Source organism: Ambystoma mexicanum, chromosome 2q (assembly GCF_040938575.1).
Source record: "Ambystoma mexicanum isolate Mex_15411 chromosome 2q, UKY_AmexF1_1, whole genome shotgun sequence".
Lineage (NCBI taxonomy): Eukaryota > Metazoa > Chordata > Amphibia > Caudata > Ambystomatidae > Ambystoma > Ambystoma mexicanum.
The window spans coordinates 226541742-226565982 of record NC_090924.1 but is presented as its reverse complement, the minus strand read 5'-3'; the positions used below and the strand labels follow the sequence as shown (position 1 = coordinate 226565982).

General features: G+C 44.8%; 1 protein-coding gene across 1 annotated transcript in view; it reads left to right on the top strand.

Moving 5' to 3' along the window:
• The first annotated feature begins 642 nt into the window (after positions 1–642).
• UMOD (uromodulin) overlaps positions 643–24241 on the top strand; it is a 248946-nt gene continuing 225347 nt past the window's right edge. The window contains exons 1-2 of the mRNA XM_069647169.1: positions 643–817; positions 1295–1414. Of these exons, the coding sequence (XP_069503270.1) occupies positions 658–817; positions 1295–1414 (280 nt within the window). The 5' untranslated portion in view covers positions 643–657. The remainder of the gene's footprint in view (positions 818–1294; positions 1415–24241) is intronic.

Sequence of the window (24241 nt, the reverse complement as noted above, 5' to 3'; positions counted from 1 at the left end):
ACCCTCTTTATCTTGTTCATTGTTTAACATAGTGGCAACCTGTTACTTCGTTGGCGGTCAGATGATGGGCTGTGTGTTATTGGACATTCATTGTACAGGCGTTTACAACTATAACAGCGAGAACATGAAAAAACAAGCACACAAGCCATTTAGATGTCTGTCTGTTGGCTAATTGGAAGATGTGTGTAATCTGGAGATATGTTAGTTCATCTGGTTTACTAGGGTAAAATGTATCGATTTATGTATAAAGAAGATTTAAAAGCATATTTCAAAAGTGAGTTTCTTCCTAGTCTATTGCCAGGAAAAACTGCAACTGACTTCCCAAACAAAGGGCACTCGTGCGACTGACAGCTTAGTCAGGGGAATTCTGCATGATTATACATGTGTGTGTTTATCTGTTTGAAAGTTTAAGGAATCGTGTCAATTGGCCATTTGAGGTTGCACGTGACAAAATGATGGCGGCAGCTGTGCATGTTGGTGTAAACAATATGGCGACCTACGAAGGCCTTAATGACGCTGTTGAAGCTGCAGTTGATCTATGACAACCAAAGCCTGGTGGCTTTGCCAGTTGTTGCCTTTTGGATTTTGCATGAATGGCGGATTCAATTCAAACTGGGTGAAGTGAACTTCCGCAATCTTAACCACTCCTTTGGAACAATGCCGACGAATCATAAAACACGAAGCCTGTATTTTTCCGCCTTTTTTTCTGTGGTGAATAGAGGTGATTTGGGAAAACACCTGCACGCCTTGTTCCTCCTCGCAGGGCTTTATAAGCCGGGCCGTCAGAGCAGCAGCAACGCCTTGCATCTACGCCACGGTAAGTAGAGTTTACATCTTGAGTTTTGATCATTTCCATAGATTTTGATGAAAGTGATTTTTTTCATACAAAATGCAGAACTGAAATGAATGCCCATTATCTGAAAGCGCCGCGGAAAAATACTTGCAGTTTGATCGTCCTGGAAGCGCAACACAATGTAATTGGTTATTTATAACGCGCTTTTTGCATTTGGTTATTTATAACGCCAGATGTTTACTAAACGCAGACCTGGGGAATCGAACCTCTGTTATTGCCCTGCGTCGTCTTGTCTCCAAGGCGAGCGCATTGCCCGTGAGCTATCCTCCCGGCCGCTAAAGCGTTATGCAGGACAATGCCAATGCTACGGCCACCGACATGTCTTCATCTGATGTTTATCTATTGATTAGCAGCACCATATTCTACAGTGACCCCCCTTTTCATCTTGCGCTTACTATGAAAGACGACAAAGTGATCATGTGTTTTGTTTCCCATTGCAAGACGGGAACACCATGATGGCTGTGGCACGCGGCTTGCTGGGCGTCCTCGGTGCTTGCTTCTTCTGCGTCCTGTGCTTGCCCTTCTGCGAATGCCAATCCATGCTGACGACCAAAGCACCAGGTAAGGGCAGCATGAGGGAAACGAGACAGGTGCATTAACTTTATACAAGAACACGTTTACCGCTACCTTCGGATGCAATTATCAATTATGTGTGCATGCACTCGATCAGGAATCCACTTATACACCTTGCGCTACAAACTGAATGCTTCTAAGCGCCACAGGGAGTTATTATTACCCTGCTCAATAGTATTACATTAATGGTTCTGTTCAGGTCATAACACAAACATCTCAGCAGTAAGCACATTAGTCAACTGAGCTATGTTACCCGAGCCGTGTCTGCATATGTCAATGTTCTTCCTAACCTGCTTAATGTTTTATCCAGTCATCAATCCATCCATCCGTCCATCCATCCCTCCCTACCAAATGTCCTTAGTGCTCTCTCCATTTGCGTGTCCGTCCTTCTCTCAGTACCGACTCACCAACCTATTCTATTCTATCTATCTATCTATCTATCTATCTATCTATCTATCTATCTATCTATCTATCTATCTATCTATCTATCTATCTATCATTCCATCTATTCATCTATCTATCTATCTATCTATCTATCTATCTATCTATCTATCTATCTATCTATCTATCTATCTATCTATTCATGCATCTATCTATCTATCTATCTATCTATCTATCTATCTATCTATCTATCTATCTATCTATCTATCTATCATTCCATCTATTCATGTATCTATCTATCTATCTATCTATCTATCTATCTATCTATCTATCTATCTATCTATCTATCTATCTATCTATCTATCTATCTATTCATGCATCTATCTATCTATCTATCTATCTATCTATCTATCTATCTATCTATCTATCTATCTATCTATCTATCTATCTATCTATCTATCTATCTATTCATGCACCTATCTATCTATCTATCTATCTATCTATCTATCTATCTATCTATCTATCTATCTATCTATCTTATAGGTGTACATATCTGCACACTGGTGTAATGTTGGTGTATAAGAATATTATTCTGAACATTTCACATGTTATCAATGAAAAGCAATTTCTAAACGTTTCAAAGGGCTGTCATGGGTGCCGGATCTCGGATGTGTATTGTAGATTCACTTGTTTGTGGGCAGACGGCCTCATTCAGACAGGGCATGCCTCCTGGCAGTACACTGCAGTAACCTGAGCTCGTGCTTTGAAAACGATTGCAATGTGTTTCACTTTAGAAAAACACAGGGCCCCACGATCCCGCTTCTCTGAGCAGGCAAGCTCTGCAGTATTGAGCAGAGCTCTGGTTGAGGTGGGCTTTACAGCCAGAGCAATTACTTGGGGGTGGGGGATGGGGGGTGAGGAGTGGGGGGGAGGGACATACACGGCTCCTTGGTGAGGTGGCTGAGAAGGAAGTCTTTGGGGACTGCGACTCTTCTGTTCTCTGCATTGTCCTGCTTTTCGGAGCAGGTACGGCAGGAAACACGCTCATGTGCACGTACGTGTCTTTTTTTTATTTCTAAGAATGTTTGTTCAGCGCTAGCCTTATCCATAGTGTCTCTGAGTGCTTTGCAAGTTTTAAAGGTTGGTAAGGTGGGAGGTGAAATAGAAGTTAAAAACGTTTTCAGTATAGGATTGAAAGATTAGGTTAGACAAGTGGCAGCAGGGGAGGTGGAGGCGCGGGTTATGTGTAGGGAAACATGTATGTTTTGGGTCTCTTTTTGAAATTGGTGATGGAGGGTGCAGTGCGGATGTGAAGCGGTAGGGTGCTCCATGCCCCGGGTGCCCATTGGGTAAATGCTTGCTTTTGTGTGCATGTTAGTTTGCAGAGTGGAATGTGTAGAATATGCTGGCTGGCTTGTCTGGTGTTTGTGTGGGTGATGGTTTTGACTTTGCCGTGAAGGTAAGATGGGTTTTGTGGGGGATGTCTTTAAAAACAATGCAGAGTCCTTTGAAGGCAATTCTTTGAGGTACGGGGAGCCAGTGGGACTGGGTGGATGTGTGAATGCTTGATAGGTGGAGGACGAGTGTGGCTGCTGTGTTTTGTATGCCTTGCAGAGGGGCAAGGATACTGCTGGGGAGTCCACTGAGGAAAGAATTGCCCTAGTCCAGCTTGGAGAGAACCGCAAGACGATGCAGAGCAACACAGGTTCGATCCAACCAATGCGTGGCCTGGTCTGCAGTGCGGAAGTCATCACGATGAAGGACGTGTCTGATCTTTTGTAGGAGGTGTAGTTGTGGATGGTATGTTTTGGTGACATCGGCTATGTGGTGTGTGAAGAAAAGGTGGGGGTCGATGATGAAGCCACAGGATTCGACAGGTGTGGAGAGGGATATGTGTGGGTTGTCCATGGCCAGGTCTTTGATCTAGGGGGTCAGTTTGGGTTAGTGTCTGGCGGGGGCAGATGAGGAGGTTTTATCGTTTTGGAAGAGTTGAGCTTGAGGAAGTGGGTGGCCATCCAGGTGGTGATGGTGGAGAGACAGCTTTTGAGGATGTGGAGTTGTGTGGGAGATGTGATTTGGAAGTACATTTGTGTTGTCTGCGTATTGGTGGAAGCAGACATTTTGTTTGCGAAGGGTTTGTCCAAGGAGCTGAACATATAGGTTGATAAGTTGTGGAGACAGGGAGGAGCCTTGCAGGGCCCTATACTTGACCAGGATGGGGTCGGATAGTAAAGGTGGCATGGAGACGAAGAAAGTGTACTTCACCTTCCCTTCAAAGCTTTAGCTTCATCCACCTAGGGTGAACATTTATATGGAAGAAACTACAAGTGAAATGGAGAGAGAGGATGGACAGAGGGCCCTATCACGCAAACTCTGAATTGGTACAAGTGCAATTAGCACTAGAGCAAATGTTAATTTCTTTCAATGTATGTTTGCACTAAGGCAAATTCCTCCCTAATGCTACAACTAGGGCAAACACTCCCCTGGTAGACAAATGCATTGAAACAATATGTTTTTTCACTATGGCAATTCTTTTCCTAGTGCTAATCACACTTGCACCAATGCAACGTTCCTGTAATATGGCCCCGTAGGTGGTATCACAGAAGCTTTTCACAAGTGGACGTTCTGTCAGATCTAGGGCCAAAATTGCCCTCATGCAAAAAGAATATATTCTTTCAATGCATATTTTAACCAGAGCTATATTTGTCCCTGTGAAAACCTGGCCATTTTTCGCAGTCTAAATCATTCGACTTGCCCTTTTGCCATTTCACAATTCCAAGGCTTATCTGAATGTGGAAGACCCAATCTATGCATCCTCAATAGGTAACCAGTTCATTCATGGACTCAGAGGGCCGAAGTTACAGAGCGTTTTTCAATGGGATTGCCCCATTGTAAAACACTTTTTAAAATCAGACCCAACCTGTGTTAGGAACATCTCCTTTCTATGATGGCAGCCCTTTAAGCTGCACATGTCTCCAGGATCTTGACCCAAGAGACCATAGGAGTATCTAAGCTCTGTAGAGGACAGACCTACACCTATTTCCGGAGCTTGGGCTTAGTGCCCACGTCTTATTCAGCTCTTTTTAACAAATGTTCTAAAAAGGCATTTTTCCCCTGCCCAGCATGGAAAAATATAGCACCTATTTACGAAGCACTTTCTATGAGATTGTGCCATTGCAAATCAGGCCCATAATGAGCATTTGGCGCAGTGCAAAAACAGCCAATTGCCAGTGGCAGCACAAATGACCTTCAAGGCATTACCATTTTTCAATCTGTGCGTATTACAAATATTAAGTAGGCTTTGTATATAGTTAATATCCCAGGCCAGGTCACAATATCTTCATGGAACCGAATCTGGGTGATTTGCATGAAAGCATAGTGTATTATGGGAACATAAGAATGTCCACCATTTTATATTTGAAACATGTCTTATAGTGATTTAGTAAGAAACTCTTCTAAGCCAATATTGGAAGTTGGACTCTGCTGTTCTGATTGGTCACAACACCCCCCCTAACAAAAGGATATTTGTAAATTGCAGAACATGTATGCAATTTTGGACAGCTGTGTTCCTCTGTATCTAAGCCAACACCGTATGTGAGGCTTCCACGTTTCTGCATTCAATCTCTCTTGACGAGTCTTCTGAAAGTCGTCTGTTGGTGAAAGCGTCGGTTGCTCGTACTTCTCTCTGCTTCGGAGCAGACTGCTTTCAGAAGATAAGGCAGCACTCTGTGCCGAGTTTGCTCCTTGAAGCCGGGGATCTGGGAGTGTCCTGTGCTCCTCGCTCCTTCAAGATACGTTTTGCAGGAGCGCCCCGTCTTGTTCCGTCCCATTTCCTGCGCTGTAAGCAGTGGCATTATTTCGAGCCAACCATGTCCTTGTTTTCAAGCTTCTCAATTTGGGTGGCAGGGGCTTGTGGGCCTTTTATCTGCTCCCTGACTCCACGCCACAGGAAGCCACACCGTGCAACATCAGAGAGTTGAAAATGTGGACTTGTTGGAGCCCCATACACTAAATAGTGAGGGAGGGGAGTTATGTATTTCATTAATTGTACTTAAGTGGAGCACAGTCCGAAGCAAGGGTGATTCTGCTCCTTTCTGTTTTGTCCTTTGATCGATTTTAGGATTTCCATGCAAACCTTCTTTGTTTCTCACATTTAAGTCTACGTTGGTGTATAGTTAAAACTTTGATTGAAGCCACATCTCTTGCAGGGTCTCGGAACTGACTGTAGTGATTTAACATAAGACGGGGCTAAATAATAATTGAAAAAAGTAAACATTTGAGCAGAATACCGAGAATAGAGTTTAAGTAGGAGAGAGGGGTAGCACTCATAGGAATGTTTCACGTTTTGGTATGAAAATGAATCAGCTGAGAAATGTGAACAAATCATGTCTCTGAAGTTATGTCTGTGCTTCTCTCACCTGCATTTACGCCTTTCAAAACAATAGGGTTACAAAGGAGTGTGGGGGGCCCTCTACTGAGAACGAACAGGAGTCAAATACCCTGTTCTATGGAATTTCTTCCACTCAGGAGTGTCTACAACCATGCTTTTGCTCACTGGACCCTTCACAGAGGAGAAATACCCATTTGCATTTCAGTCTTTGTCGCACCCACAAGGGCAGGCCAGCACGGAAATGCTAGGCAAATATCCTCTGTACAAGAGTACCATCAGCAACCCCAGACACGTGTTTTGGCCCAATCGGGCCTCATCAGTGAGATGAAGCTGAGCCTCTCTAAGACACAGTGAGCAAGGGGTCCACGTCAGGATTACCCTGGGTTACTTAGGGTGAAACCCCACGTTTTACAAAGTTACAAAGGAGTGGGGGAGATCTACTGAGAACGAACATGGGTCAAAAACCTGTTCTATGGAATTTCTTACACTCAGGAGGGAATACAACCATGTTTTTGCTCACTGGACCCTTCACAGAGGAGAAATACCCATTTGCATTTCAGTCTTTGTCCCATCCACAAGGGCAGGCCAGCACCGAAATGCTAGGCAAATCGCCTCTAGACAAGAAAGCATCAGCAATCCCAGACACGTGTTTCGGACTAGTCGGTCCTCAACAGCTGAGATGAAGCTGAGCCTGAAGCCACATGACACACTGCACTTCTGTGCTGGGAACAGCGATTGCTCAGCAGACACGCGCAGCGGGTGTGCCATCAGCGTACCGAAGGAGCACCTAAGGCAAGCCTGTCTGGGCCTGTCCGTGTCCTGGAGGGGCCGTTGGCCGTGATTTCATATCAAAACCTGTCAGAAAATGCTACTGAGATACACTGCCCGAACATTGATACTCCAGCAAAGCATGTTAATACTTACTCCCAGGCTGAGTTACTAGCCCTAGTGCCTGATTCTGCCTGCTTGCCATCAAATTCCCACTGTTACCCAAAACAGGTTTTCACCTCTGGCCTGTAGGCTGGGGGATTCTTGCGAAATTGACGGGAAAAGCACTACCGCTTGGACGGGTTTTATGATCAATGCCCGTTCATCTGTGGCACACTGGGAAAACTTTTATGCAATCTTGTCTGATCACCGACTGTATATCCTATGCCTCACTGTGACCTGGGTTACTGTTTCTTCCTGCCCAGACATTGCCCAGTTAATGCCCCCTCCCCACTTAAATGCTAAATCATCTCAATCAATCCTGTTCTTCAGTAGGAGGCGGATTGGCATTAATATACTTGAATATTATGCCAATCCGCTCTCCTTGAATGCACTGGCATTCCCCTCACTCAGGCTTTGCCTTGTGAACTACTACTAACATGAATTGAGGTTTCACATAATTATACTGTCCACCTGTTGCTTGTCTATCGTCATCCTTCATACCTTTCTTATGATTTTTTAAGTACGAGCATGCAGGTTGTAGCAGATCTTACTTTATCTTATACCAACCTTATTCTAGTGGGGGATTTTAATGTGCATATAAATGGTGTTAATGATGCTCAGGCTTCTAAGTTTACATCTGGCCTGATTGACTTTAACATACATGCATGAAATCATCTGCCCTGCATAAGGGAGGAAACACATTGGACCTCATCTTTTCTGCTGAGCAGTTACTGGGCACTTTTTAACCTGTACCGGTTATTTGGTCAGATCATTTCCTCCTCCTTTTTCTTATTTTCTCCTCGTTCCTCTTCTAATTTAAAACTACAGACCAGGACTCGATGGCTTGTCTGGGCCAAGATTACCCCTGACCAAGTAGCTGGATCCCTTAAACATACCAATGCTTCTAGTGAAGGGTCTCTCAACCCTTGTACAGCTAAGATTACAGCAATGGCTGCCACGGCTGGCTTCTAGTGAAGGATCTCTCAACCCTTGTACAGCTAAGATTACAGCAATGGCTGCCACGGCTGATACACTGGCCCCCATGAAGTTGGGCACCTGTTGTGCCAAACCATCTGCCCCTTGGTTTTTTTCTGACTTGAGGCTTTTATGATATGAAAATGATATGATAATTTATTTATATCACGCTCGTACACAAGTGTTTTGAAGTAAGTGTCGTGGCGTGCCGAACAAAAATGGCATCTCACCCTTGATTCCAAGGTTAAATATTTGAACGCTCTTTTTGGCTACCAGAAAGCTACTAAAGTTGCTAATCACAATACTATGCTGATCGTATTATTTCAGCTACCTGCTCCTCATGGGAGCTTTTCAAAGTGACAAAAGAACTCTCTGCACTACCCCCCCTGCCCACCTTTCAGTGACCCTTCCCTCTCTCAGGAAGTCTGTGACCAGATCCGTTCCTTCTTCCTGGATAAAATGGCCAGGATTAGGAGCTCAATTGTATCAGCTGGGCCTATCCTCCGGGTTGCGATGACTTTGATAGAAACACACTCTATGGGTCTGCCCTCAATCTTTCTTTTTGATCCAGTTACCAATGAGATTGTTGTTAAATCCATTCCTAAACTAAAATCGGCATTGGCCTCCTAACCCATTCCTCTGCCCTTGATTCCATCTCTTCCTTTGGGATGTGCTTCGCTCTTCGCTGCAGCTCCTAATTTTTCATTCACCAGTGGTGTTGTTCTGGTTCCTCTAAAACATGCTATTGTTTCCCCTCTCCTAAAAAAGCTCCAACTGAACCCTTCAATACCCGACAGCTATCGTCCCATTTTGCTGCTTCCCGCTCTCATGAAACTCTAGAAACCATTGTTACCCTGCAGCTTTCTGGATTTCTAGAGACGGACGGCCATTTACACTCTTTTCAAGCAGGCTTTAGACCACTCATGGGAACAGAGTTGGTCATGATTTCAATTCTTGATGACCTGGATATACAGCAGGATCGCAGAGAGTTCAGAGTCTCCATTCTCCTCGACCTCTCTGCAGCATTTGATACTGTTGATCATGCAATTCTTCTCCAACTGTTGAAGCAGAGTGGAGGTCGGGCGCTCCTTTGGCTTGGTTTACCTCCTTTCTTTCAGAGTGCCAAAAGACTGTTTCGCTGTTTCCTTTCTTCCCTTCCCCTTCCTCCATCTCTTGTGGGGTGCCCAGGGGTCCTCTCTGTTGCCTCTTCTTTTTAATCTTTATTTGCAACCACTTGCTGACTTTGTCTCCTCCGGCAGCATTCACTTTTATATGCATGCCGATGATACTCAGCTGGTTTTCCCCCTCTGGTCCCTGGTCTCGGACCCTCCTTCTAAACTTAAGGAGTTCCTTACTGAGATTGGGCGCTGGATGGTGGGAAACTGGCTGCAATTAAATGCGGAGAAGACTAAGGTCTTGGTGGTCGGCTCTACAAATTCCCTTTCCTTTTGGAATTCAGATTGCTGAACAGACTCTCTGGGCCTATGCCCAGCGCCTTGTGCTTGTGTTACTATCCATTGGATAAAGCTTCTCCCTACCAGCTCATGTGAGGCTTAGATTGCGTCTGTTTGTAATGCCGGTTTTGGTAGGCTGAAACTGCTGAGGAAAGTCTTGCAATTTCTGCCTCCTTACTGTCGCTCCACAGTATCACTGCCTCTATTATGGACCCTCTGGACTATTGTAATAGCATCTGCCTTGGGCAGCCTGACTCATTGCTCCAGAGACTCCAGAGCCTACAAAATTCAGCAGTGTGTTTAGCCCTAGGCACCCCCAGGCTTTCTCACTCTGCCAGACTGCTGGCCGAAATTCACTGATTTCTAGTTAGAAGCCTGATTAAGTCCAATGTCTTGTGCATTGTACATCATTCTGTCCACTCCGTAGGCCCTGTTTTTCTTCGGTCAAAGCTCACTGGCTATGTCCTGGTGCATCGGCTGCGCACTGCTTTTCATATCCTTTTAGTTTTTCCACACTTCTGCAGGCTAAGGTCTGGAGAACGCTCCTTCTCCATTCCCACTCAGATGTTATGGAACTCTCTTCGTCAGGACTTGCGACACACCCCAGATCATCTGCGCTTTGGAAAAGCTCTTATTCTTATTTTAAGGTTACTGATCTTGATGCTTTTCCGGTCTACTGCTAACGCCGAGATGCCTCCCGGCCTTGGTTTCGCGCTCAAGAAATACGTATACATGGTGCAACGACAATGCCAAAATGGCCTGATTCAGAACTCCATGTAAAATAAGAAAAGTGTCATTGCGTGATGGATAGTCTTTTTTCTTATTTGCTCCACATTTTGTGTCTATATTTCTAAAGAAACAGAATATGGAGAAAATAAGAAAAGTCTCTTTCCATGACAGAGTGACACTTTTCTTACTTTACATGGAGCTCAGAATCGGACCCCAGAGCCAGATTTAATTGAACCAACATGTTTCGCTCTGACAATGCTCTCACATGATGCCCACTGGCATGTATACAGGCAGAAGTATACTGCTGAGTACTAGTCCCACAATGCATTGCAATGGGAACAAAAGAGAAAGAAATGCTCTGGATTAAATGGCTGGAACATAGGAAGAGACACTAAATGTTTAAAGTCCCATAGTATATGCTGGAGTGGAATTGAACATGCTAATGCTGGTTGTGTTAGATAACACACGGCATGGGCATACAGTGTATTTAAATGTTCTTTTTATTGGCATTTAAGACAAAATGAAGGAACAGGCCATACATTCTTTCCTCCATTCCACCATCATAGGTACAAGTTATATAAGCAAGTAGCAGGAGACGAGAGAGAGAGGGAAAACACAAAAGAAGAACATGAAGGTATTACAACACCTGTTGTAGGTGACACTAAACTATCCTAGGGTGCTGTCAAGAGTAACATTGCATCACATTCCGGGGAGCCACACAGACACAACACAATGCCATTTGTAGCAAACCAAAGATACATTCCTGATCGAGACTGCTCCTAGTTCTTATGCACAGGCAATGTCTAATGCCTTCCTCCTAGCTAGCTAACATGCCTCCAAGCTATTTAGAGAGTTCCTTGGGCTGATCATGACAATGACCATGTGTCGCTCGGTCGATTCAGAATGCTTCGTCAGAAGCAGGAAGAGGCCAACTAGTTTCTGAGCTTGCGAAGAGATATTCTTAGTGAAGCTCAATAGTGTAACTAAAGGATCTACCATAATACTTTCCCCTAGTATCCTGCCGAGTTCCGTGAACATGTTCTCCCAGAACCCGTGGATGACTGTGCAGTGACATGCCAGATGGATGGAATCCGCAGGACCGTAGTCGCATGTCTAGCAGCAGTCCAAGTACTGAGAATTGAAAGTATCCATTTTGGAGGGGGTGTAGAATACTTGATGTAGGAATTTGTACTAAAACAACTAATAATAGAGATAGCTTTGGTTTGCTTACATACGTATTTCCAGTCAATCTCCGGTATGGCACAATGCAGGGATCTTTCCCATGCCACCCTCGCACTGGGTAAATATCTCTCTTAATTCTCTTTCACCAATCTGGCGTAAATCATAGACAACAATCTGCCCTTCCCATTCGACATTAGTCTGGTATGCAACAGTTCCTTAATCAGTGGTTCTGCAGGAAAGGAAGCCAACAGGCCTCCCAATGCATGCTCAATCCGATAATACAAAAATACATCGAAAGCATTGCGCCCGCCTCCATCTTTGAACTTATTCAGTGCTATGAATTGGCCATCTTCAAAGAGGTCAGCCAGCTGGGTTATTCCAATGTTCTGCATTGTTTGTAGATAACAACATTTCAGCAGTGTGACTTGCTCTGTGTATGGCAGGTATGAGCAGTGAGTACAGTGGTTCCATCTTGAACCTGGTATCCATTCGTGGCATGTGCTAGCCACAACATTAATTTCCTTGCATTTATTTTTAACTCAAATGAGAAGGACACTTTGTAATAGCTCTGGGGCCGATATGGCCCGCTCTATCTGAACATGTGGCTTGTCTGGATCCTTCGAAAACCAAAAGACCAGGAAGTGACCCTGAGCAGCAAAATAGTACAATTCGGGACCTGGGAGTGCTAGCCCACCCTGGTTGAGGGGCAATATCAGTGTATCAATGTATTCCAGCTGACCCTTCCCTGGCGGCCAGCCCATATAAATTCCCCTATACTACTCTTAAATTGCTTAAAAAATGTAAGGGGTATTGGGATCGGGAAATAAATTAAAAGGTACAATACTTTGGGAAGAATTGATACCTTAGCCTCATTGCTCCTCAATAGAAAAAGAAGAACTTTGTAAGGATACACAGTTTCATGCTGCCATAGAACAGTCCGCCGGTAGATGAGTCTTATTTGTATATCATGTTGGGCCATCGTCAGGTGTATGCGTTCAAGTCTCAGTGCAACCAAGGCCGCCACTCACAGCAAATGTATTCCCTTTCTCCTGCGCTGGGCCCGGCAGTTCCTCCAGAAAGAGCTTGTTGTATTAAAAGCTCAGTTGTATTAAAAAGAATACCTGAAAGATCAGGGAAAATACACACATCACCATTGTATTGTAGCTGAACTGTTTCCCTGGCCATCCTCAGTACTGCGTCATGGTCCCTTTAGTTTAGGAGCTTGGCAAATATCAAGTGCAATAGGGCTCCAGGCACCGGTGTCTTCACCAGAATTCTTTGAGCCTGTTCCTCAACAAACATTGGGGAGAGCTTTGCAAGATCGAAATCTTCCTTGTGGGGTTGTTGCACATAGAGCTGCGGGGTTGGGGGGGTCCCTTGATGCGGGGGTATGCTATTCCCGTGATTCTAATGTTATTCCTCTTGGAACTTCTTTCAAGGTCATTGTTTTTCTGAACCACAGCCTGCACTGTCTTCTTCAAGTGCGCAATTTCATATTCATTCCGGGCGACCAAGTCTTCTACTGTTGACACTCTTTCTTCAGCAGCATTCAATCTCAAGCTATAGTTTTAGCAAAGGTGGAGTTGATCGTGGCAGGACTCCCTTTCTCCTGCGGACCTCCTCTTTTCTTGTTGCCAAATCTGACCAGCAGCCTGGATCCTGGTTTGTTGAGGAACCAACTCCGGGGTTCCCATTAAAATGTAAGAATTGTGGGGATGACAAACTCTGGATCAGTTGGGCGCTGGTGGGTATGGTGGCCCAATGGTCGCTTGTTGAGCGATTAGATCAATTATATGGTCCCGTCAGGTCATAGTCATTAATTTGTTTATTTTTGGTTAGTTGGCATCAAAGAAAACATAATTGTAGAAATGAATGACACATTTTTGACATGGTAACTCGCTGCACAGCCGACGCGCGTTTCAACCTAAGTCTTTTTCAAGGCTGTGATTTGGTGATGTTGTGATGTGCACCGTGAAGTGACATAGTGATGCCCATTGTTTATTTATAACATATATATTCCATTCAATATGCATGTATTTAATAATTAGTTCCAGTCACGAGGAAAGGAAACACATTGTGGTAACAGATTGGTAATTAGCAAAACCTGTGATCGTGAGTGGTGGTGACAGGGTGAATGACAGGGCAGAACATATAGCAATTGATGGTTACATTTAGGCATGACAAAATGTATAGTTACAGTGTGAGGTCAATTGAGACAGAGTAAGAGACAATGTACCAAGGGAGAGTCAATTAGTTGAGTCAAGGTCCAAAAGAATTTGGTAAGACAGCCTAATTGGGTAATTGTAGAGGAAACAGAATCTTACCCAATTGAGTTAAGGGGTGGACTTCAAATGCTGTAAGCTGGTCCTCCCAGATAAGGGTGCCAGGGGGGCTGGATAGCCGATCTGAAAAGTAGTTAGATAGGGTTCTCAGCAGGGATGGGACCCATGGACGAGTGGCCGATATTAGATACATATCATTTGGGAGAGGTGGGGTGCTAGGTAGTAGCAATTGGGCAGGAGGCCGGATAGGGACGTCTAAGAGGGGGCATCTGATGGGAGGCTTACCGTTGGCCGGGTCCGGCGAGTTCATTGCGTGTGAGCGTTTCTCGGGAATCTGTGTGCTGTGGATCCACCCTACTTATGGGAATTTATAAGAGCATGACTCGGATTGGTTGGTTAATCAAGCAGTGTGATTGGTCTAAAATGGCCGTCCCGCGGGATGAGACCTGTCATGGTTTACGTCACAGGGGTAAAAATAGAATGTAGGGGAATTACCCAGAACAAGCCTGATCAGGATTGGGACATGGAAGGAAGTTACCACAATTGTATCCATAATGCATGTGTAAGCAGAAACTCTCACAGGTTAAAGTACTGCTGATTTACAGGAAAATATGGAAATCATGGTCACTGTTTAATCCAAAAGTAACAGCGCGATATTTGCATATTAGCTTTGCTTCTTTCTGGCGTAGTTGTAGTTCTCTATCTCCGCCCCTTATGTCGGTTGATATTTTCTCCAGTCCCATGAAGGTGATGTCTTCCTTGTTGTCCCACTGGCGTTCTTCCTGCCAGTGTAATGCCAGTGGATATCTGGTGTCCTGGGAATGTAGGGAATTGAGTTGCTCCCTGATCCTTGTTCTGAGTTCTCTCTTAGTACTCCCAATATATTTGCGATTACATACACAGTTAATAGCATAAACCACAAATTTGGATCCATAGTTGATGTATTCTCTGATTGAATGTGTGTCACTGGTACAAAAAGTCAACGTCTTGGTCGTTGTAGCGAATTTGCACATGGAGCAGTTTACACACTTATAGAAGCCCACTGGTTTGTTGCTGGTGAGCCAGTTGCCATCGGTTATTGGAATAGGCGCCATGAATGATGGGTTAAGGATGTTCTTGAGTGTTCTGGCCTTGGTATAGGTTAGGATTGGCTTGTCTGGGATCCATGCCCTGATATCTTCATCTATTGATAAGATATGCCAATGTCTCTTCAGAATCTTCTGTACTTGATGGCTATCACTGCAGAACTGGGTAATGTATCTTATTGGGCTGTCATTTGTTACCTGTTTACTGGTGGGTACCTTGGGAGTCAAAAGCGAGCTGAGTTCTCTACTGTTAGCCATGGCTATGGCTGCTTGTATTGATTGGTCCGGGTATCCTCTCTCATAAAAGTGTCTGCTAAGTGTTGCACATTTGTTTCCATATGATGGCCGGGTGCTGCAGTTCCTTTTGGCTCAGAGGAATTCACCTTTGGGGATATTATTGATTACAGATCTTTTGTGGCAGCTGGATGCATGCAAGACTGAGTTGACTTCTGTCGGTTTCCTATAAGTTGAGGTCATTAGTTGTGTGCCAGCTGGCATGATAGTGATATCCAGGAAGTCAATGCTCACCTTACTTGAGGTTCCCGTTAGTTCTATCCCAAAATTGTTCTAATTCAAATAGCGTTTGAATGTTTCAAGTTCTTAATCTGTACCACGCCAGATCATCAGGATGTCGTCAATGTATCGCATCCAAGTGTGGATTAGTTTGTTGAAGTCATGGTTGGTGAAGGCGTGTACTTGTTCATAATGGTGCATAAATAAGTTGGCCATTGAAGGTGCATTTGTTGCACCCATGGCTATGCCTTTTGTTTGCCTGTAGTATTGTTGGTCAAATAGGAAGATCGTATTGCTCAGTGAGAATTCCAGAAATTCTTTAGTTAGTTCCAAATGTGACCAAAATGAGGCTGATGCATTTGTGAAGGCAACATCAATGGCCTTTAAGGCTAGTCCGTGGTCTATGGATGTGTAAAGGACTTTAACATCCAGAGTTACCAGGGTGTAGTCTTGGTTCCACACAATATCCTGCAAAATGAGTAGGGTGTGCATTGTGTCACATAGGAAGGTTGGTATCTTTGGGACCTCAGGTGCCAGGACGTTGTTGATGTATTTATTCAAAGGTTCCGTTACCCATCCTATTCCACTCAGTATTGGGCGTCCTTCTGGTATTGGGTCAAATATCGTGTGGATTTTAGGCAAAAAGTAGATCGTCGGCATCGTAGGGTGTGGTAGGTGTAGGTATTTCATTTCGTCATCTGACAAAAGTCAGCGCTTGTGCCATTTGGTCAGCAGGCTACTGGCTTCCGTTCGAACTTCATTAGTTGGATTCTTACTTATGGTGTCATAGCAACCAGGTGTAGGCAAATGGGTGAGGGCCATTTGTACGTAGTCAGAGCTGTCCATTATGACCACGTTGCCCCCTTTATCAGCTTCCTTGATTATGATTTGGTGGTTGTCTTGTAATCTCTTGAGTGCGAGTCGTTCTTGACTGGTAATGTTATCTTCTCTTCTTGAATGCTTCATTCTGATGCGGTCCTGTAACGCTTGGAGGTCTCTTGTGACCGCCAGGCTGAAAATGTCTATTGCATTGTCCCCTTGTAGGTTGGGAGTGAATTTGGATTTTGGTTTCATTTCTGGTATTTTCAAGTTGCTTTCTTCAATATTCATTTCTTGCATGGTCTGGTGCACGGTCTGTGTTTCCTTGTTGGGTGAATGGTCCAGGGTTGTCAGGAGGTGGGTACACTAAAGATGTTCCATATCTAAGGTGCTCAGTGGTACTGGTACAGGTTTGGGTTGTTTACACTTGACTTGTTTTGAGAAACATTTCTTGAGTTTGAGTTTCCTGATGTATTTAAATAGGTCTATCTGGGCATTCACATAGTTGGTTTGCTTTGCTGGAGCGAAAGAGAGACCTTTGTTTAGGATTTCTGAGTCATGCTCCGAGAGGATGTGTTTGGAGAGATTTGTCACTAAGTATGTTATCTTGGCGTTCATTGCTGTAGCTGTGTTTATGATCTTGTTAGTCTGATAGCACTTCCTTGTTCTTCTTGGGCGTCTCTTGGCCCCCGCTCTCTTGCCTCTCTTGGCTCTAATCTTGGTGGGATATTTCACCGGGTAGGGTCAAAAAAATGGACTTCTTTGTTATTTCGTTGTTGTTGTTGTTGCTGTTGTGGGACCCGGTTTCCTTTCCTGTAGCGTTGGATCTCGTCCAGGAAATTGTAGCCAATGCTTCAGCTAAGTTCATGTTGTCTGGACAATCTTGAGGCAGCCCCTTCCTTCTCTACGTGGGGTGCTGACCTTTCGGTTTCTGCTTGTGGCGTATCGGGTGCCTGGTCACAGTCTTCATTTTCTTCAGTTTCTTGTTCTGGTTCACTGTCTACGTCCGATGTTGCCGGAGAGCTGGATGGGGAACTTCCTTTGGAGTTACTTCCTTGTATATTGTCAAACATTGGTTGGAAGGTGAAGACTCTATTGTCTTGGTAGTCTCTTTCATCCACTGCAAATTTTTTACATTTTCTGATTTTGACTTCGTCTTGGTGATTTTGCAATATTTCGTACATGATTTTGTAGTTTATTTCTTTAGTTGCCGTGGGTAAATTGTTGGATTCGATGTCATTTTTAAATTGATCTATCTGTAGTACTAATCTCCCATGTGCTCTATCAGCATGTTCTAGGAGTAGTGCCATCATTATTTTGAAACCCATGATAAGGTTTTCTTTCCATTTGGCCACCAGGTCGGCGTCCTCAGGGTCTGTAAAGTCCGGGAAAATGATGATTCTTAAATCCCTTGGTATTTTCTCTTGTTCCAGGTAAGTTTGGAGGGTAAATCTCTCCCAGAATTTATTGATTTGCTTGGTACAAAGTCTTTCTAATTTTACAAATTGTTGCCTGAGGTTATCCGGCACCCTTGGAGTGGGCGGAAATGCATGCATTGTGGATCCTTTTGTGGCGAAGCGATTCTTGGTATCAGTTTTTCTTGATTCTAAATAGTCCGCCATTTTGGCTAGGGTACTGCAGGGATCTGGTCCCTAAGTTGTAGTTTTAGCAAAGGTGGAGTTGATCGTGGCGGGACTCCCCTTCTCCTGCGCACCTCCTCTTTTCTTTTGCCAAATCTGACCAGCAACATGGATCCTGGTTTGTTGAGGAACCAACTCCGGGGTTCCCATTAAAATTTAAGAATTGTGGGGATGACAAACTCTGGATCGGTTGGGTGCTGGTAGGGTATGGTGGCCCAATGGTCGCTTGTTGAGCGATTAGATCAAGGTGGTAGGGGTTTACCGGTGCCGGTAAGGGCACCGGTACCGGTAAACCCCTACCTCCTTACTAAGAGTTCCCTTTGCGGGACCCGACTTTAACGGCTGGTTTTACCAGCCGTTAAAGTAGGGTGCCGCAAAGGGACCTCAGATCTTATTACAGTACCGCAATTTGTGGTACCGTAATTAGCACCTTCCCCATTCCCATTATGCCCTATGGGGGAAAAAATGGGAATGGGGAAGAGCCTTGGTGAATGGGGAATTACCGCCCCCGCTCACCTTGGAGTTGGGCGGTAATTCCGCCATCCACCAAGGCGGACACGGTAAAATACCGGCAGCAACCATGGCGCTAATAGTGCCATGGTTACCGCCTAATGTGTAATGAGGCCCATAGTCATTAATTAGTTTATTTTTGGTTAGTTGGCACCAAAGAAAACATCATTGTAGAAATGAATGACACATTTTTGACATGGTAACTCGCTGCACAGCCCACGCGTGTTTGAACCTAAGTCTTTTTCAAGGCTGTGATTTGGTGATGTTGTGATGTTCCAAGGCTGTGATTTGGTGATGTTGTAATGACATCACAACATCACCAAATCACAGCCTTGAAAAAGACTTAGGTTGAAACGCGCGTCGGCTGTGCAGCGAGTTACCATGTCAAAAATGTGTCATTCATTTCTACAATGATGTTTTCTTTGGTGCCAACTAACCAAAAATAAACTAATTAATGACTATGACCTGACTGGACCATATAATTGATCTAATCGCTCAACAAGCGACCATTGGGCCACCATACCCTACCAGCGCCCAACTGATCCAGAGTTTATCATCCCCACAATTCTTACATTTTAATGGGAACCCCGGAGTTGGTTCCTCAACAAACCAGGACCCAGGCTGCTGGTCAGATTCGGCAACAAGAAAAGAGGAGGTGCGCAGGAGAAAGGGAGTCCCGCCACGATCAACTCCACATTTGCTAAAACTACAATTTAGGGACCAGACGCCCCCCAGCACCCTAGGCAAAATGGCGGACTATTTAGAATCAAGAAAAACTGATACCAAGAATCTCTTCACCGCAAAAGGATCCACAGTGCATGCATTTCCGCCCACTCAAAGGGTGCTGGATAACCTCAGGCAACAATTTGTAAAATTAGAAAGACTTTGTACCAAGGAAATCAGTAAATTCTGGGAGGGATTTACCCTCCAAACTTACCTGAAACAAGAGAAAATCCCAAGGGGTTTAAGAATCATCATTTTCCCGGACTTTACGGACCCTGAGGACGCCGACCTGGTGGCCAAATGGGAAGAAAACCTCATCATGGGTTCCAAAATAATGATGGCACTAATCCTAGAACATGCTGATAGAGCACATGGGAGATTAGTACTACAGATAGATCAACTTAAAAATGACATCGAATCCAACAATTCACCCACGGCAACTAAATAAAAAAACTACAAAATCATGTACGAAATATTGCGAAATCACCAAGACGAAGCTAAAATCAGAAAATGTAGAAAATATGCAAGGAATGAAAGAGACTACCAAGACAATAGAGTCTTCACCTTCCAACCAAAGTTTGACAATATACAAGGAAGTAACTCCAAAGGAAGTTCCCCAGCTAGCTCTCCGGCAACATCAGACATAGACAGTGAACCAGAACAAGAAACTGAAGAAAATGAAGACTGTGACCAGGCACCCGATACGCCACAAGCAGAAAACGAAAGGTCAGCACCCCACGTAGAGAAGGAAGGGGCTGCATCAAGATTGTCCAGACTACATGAATTTAGGGGAAGCATTGGCTACAATTTCCTGGACGAGATCCAACGCTACAGGAAAGAAAACCGAGTCCCATAACAGCAACAACAACAACAACGAAATAACAAACAAGTCCATTTTTTAGACCCTACCCGGGGAAATATCCCACCAAGATTAGAGCCAAGAGAGGCAAGAGAGCGGGGGCCAAGAGACGCCCAAGAAGAACAAAAAAGTGCTATCAGACTAACAAGATCACAAACACAGCTACAGCAACGAACGCCAAGATAACATACTTAGTGACAAATCTCTCCAAACACAACCTCTTGGAGCATGACTCAGAAATCCTAAACAAAGGTCTCTCTTTTGCTCCAGCAAAGCAAACCAACTATGTGAATGCCCAGATCGACCTATTTAAATGCATCAGGAAACTCAAACTCAAGAAATCTTTCTCAAAACAAGTCAAGTGGAAACAACCCAAACCTGTACCAGTACCACTGAGCACCTTAGATATGGAACATCTTGAGTGTACCCACCTCCTGACAACCCTGGACCATTCACCCAACAAGGAAACACAGACCATGCACCAAACCAGGCAAGAACTGAATATTGAAGAAAGCAACTTGAAAATACCAGAAATGAAACCAAAATCCAAATTCACTCCCAACCTACAAGGGGACAATGCAATAGACATTTTCATCCTGGCGGTCACAAGAGACCTCCAAGCGTTACAGGACCGCGTGAGAATGAAGCATTCAAGAAGAGAAGATAACATTACCAGTCAAGAACGACTCGCACTCAAGAGATTACAAGACAACCACCAAATCATAATCAGGGAAGCTGATAAAGGGGGCAACGTGGTCATAATGGACAGATCTGACTATGTACAAATGGCCCTCACCCATTTGACTACACCTGGTTGCTATGACACCATAAGTAAGAATCCAACGAATGAAGTCCGAACTGAAGCCAGTAGCCTGCTGACCAAATGGCACAAGCGCAGACTTTTGTCAGATGACGAAATGAAATACTTACACCTACCATACCCTAGGATGCCGACGATCTATTTTTTGCCTAAAATACACAAGATATTTGACCCCATACCAGAAGGACGCCCAATACTGAGTGGAATAGGATGGGTAACGGAACCTTTGAATAAATACATCAACAACCTCCTGGCACCTGAGGTCCCAAAGATACCAACCTTCCTACGTGACACAATGCACATCCTACTAATTTTGCAGGATATCGTGTGGAACCAAGACTACACCCTGGTAACTCTGGATGTTAAAGCCCTTTACACATCCATAGACTACAGACTAGCCTTAAAGGCCATTGATTTTGCCTTCACAAAAGCATCAGCTTCATTCTGGTCACATTTGGAACTAACTAAAGAATTTCTGGAATTCTCACTGAGCAATACGATCTTCCTGTTTGTCCAACAATACTACAGGCAAACAAAAGGCATAGCCATGGGTGCAACATATGCACCTTCAATGGCCAACTTATTTATGCACCATTATGAACAAGTACACACCTTCACCAACCATGACTTCAACAAACTAATCCACACTTGGATGCGATACATTGACAACATCCTGATGATCTGGCGTGGTACAGATGAAGAACTTGAAACATTCAAATGCTATTTGAATGAGAACAATTTTGGGATAGAACTAACGGGAACCTCAAGTAAGGTGAGCATTGACTTCCTGGATATCTGTCATGATGCCCGCTCCCGGGGAGCCGGTTCAAGCCCTGCGTCCCCGAAAGTGGACATCCAGTCCCCAAGGAAGGACCCAGCAACCCCATATAGGGGCCCTTTGGACAGTGTCCTGGCGCCTATGGCGCCAGGCTCATAAAAGACATCAGTCCTGGCGCCATAGGCGCCAGGCTCATTATGGGAGTGCTTGGGTGCACTTACCTGATACAGACCATGCTGCAGGATCCCGGCCTCCTTGAGGCCTGAAAGGAACTACTTTACCTGTGGGACTAATTTACCATCCGGGCGTGGTCGGGGAAGGATACATACCTGATTGGAGGAAGGATACATACCTGGAACTTCTTCCAAGGCTATTTAAACCCCACCCGAACAGCCACACATGCTTCGCGTTGTTCTGCATCTAGCAGCTGGACGCTCACCGTGTCTGCTCCTGCATCCTGACTTCTGCCACGCCTGCCAGTATCCTGGATCACCTGCAAAGGAAGAGAAGAAGAGAACAGAAGAAGGAAAAGTCCTTACCTGCTAAATCCGCATCCCAGAGACATCTCGCCGCCAATCCTGAAAAGGAAGACTTTTATTTAAAAGCTTATCGCGTCGATCGCTGCAGCGCCGCATTCCACTCACCTTTACAGGGCGCCTCCATGTTCAGCAGCGATCATCCGGATTCGTAGTCACGCCCCAGCGCCTAGGGAGAAAAAGACAAGAACAAAAGGTGAGAGAGAGAAGGGAATAAGGAAAGCTAAATCTCCATGTTAAGACTTACCTGTTGATTCATTCTCTCTTCATTTCGGGTCCGCGCCGCATCCTGGCATTTCCGGACCCCGGCCCCTAAGGGGAAAAAGAGACATCAGCGTTAATGAGCGAATGAAAAGACATTACCAAAAAACGCTCATTGAAGACTTACCTGATTTCTACAAGGATTTCACCTCTCATCCCGGGTCGGTGCCTGTTCCCCGGCATTCCGTACCCCGGCCCCTATGGGGAAAAAGACACTAGCGTTAGTACATTAATGCATGGACACAAGGGGAACCACTTATCAAAAAACTTATCTGGAAGCCAAGCAAGTTTGGTTCTCACCAATCCGAAAATCCAGTGAAGTAACTGGATACCAACGCGCCCCTGCATCAGAAGCAGGATGGAGAGCTTGTCCTTCCAGACCCTAAGGTGAGACGCTACGGGGAATCACAGAAGGGTTTCGAGGAGGGTGAGAGGGGAAAGTGGGAGGCCGATTGCATTACCCCGCAGACAGTTAATTCCCTATTTTCGCCTACAGAAGGATACTTCTGCGAGCCATACAAGCCAGATTTGGGGGTCCGGTCCAGTCTGTCTTCCGAACCCTGCGCATCACCTTAGAAGAGGTCACAGCAGCGTGAACCAGGCCAGCGCCTCCGTGGGAGTCAGGTGAGCGTTACAATATCACTATCATGCCAGCTGGCACAGAACTAATGACCTCAATTTATAGGAAACCGAAAGAAGTCAACTCAGTCTTGCATGCATCCAGCTGCCACAAAAGATCTGTAATCAATAATATCCCCAAAGGTGAATTCCTCCGAGCCAAAAGGAACTGCAGCACCCGGCCATCATATGGAAACGAATGTGCAACACTTAGCAGACGCTTTTATGAGAGAGGATTCCCGGACCAATCAATACAAGCAGCCATAGCCATGGCTAACAGTAGAGAACGCAGCTCGCTTTTGACCCCCAAGGTACCCACCAGTAAACAGGTAACAAATGACAGCCCAATAAGATACATTACCCAGTTCTGCAGTGAAAGCCATCAAGTACAGAAGATTCTGAAGAGACATTGGCATATCTTATCAATAGATGAAGATATCAGGGCATGGATCCCAGACAAGCCAATCCTAACCTATACCAAGGCCAGAACACTCAAGAACATCCTTAGCCCATCATTCATGGCGCCTATTCCAATAACCGATGGCAACTGGCTCACCAGCAACAAACCAGTGGGCTTCTATAAGTGTGGAAACTGCTCCATGTGCAAATTCGCTACAACAACCAAGACTTTGACTTTTTGTACCAGTGACACACATTCAATCAGAGAATACATCAACTGTAGATCCAAATTTGTGGTTTATGCTATTAACTGTGTATGTAATCGCAAATATATTGGGAGTACTAAGAGAGAACTCAGAACAAGGATCAGGGAACATCTCAATTCCCTACATACCCAGGACACCAGATATCCACTGGCAATACACTGGCAGGAAGAACACCAGTGGGACAACAAGGAAGACATCACCTTCGCAAGACTGCAGAAAATATCAATCGACATAATCGCGGAGATAGAGCACTACAACTACGCCAGAAAGAAGCAAAGCTGATATGCAAATATTGCGCCGTTACTTTTGGATTAAACAGTGACCATGATTTCCTTGTTTTCCTTTAAACCAGCAGCACTTTAACCTGTGAGAGTTTCTGCTTACACATGCATTATGGGTACAATTGTAGTAACTTCCTATCATGTACCAATCCTGATCAGGCTTGTTCTGGGTAATTCCCCTACATTCTATTTTTACCCCTGTGACGTAAACCATGACAGGTCCCATCCCGCGGGATGGCCATTTTAGACCAATCACACTGCTTGATTAACCAACCAATCCGCGCCATGCTCTTATAAATTCACGTAAGTAAGGCGGATCCACAGCACACGGATTCCCGAGAAATGCTCGCACGCAACGAAATCGCCGGACCCGGCCAACGGTAA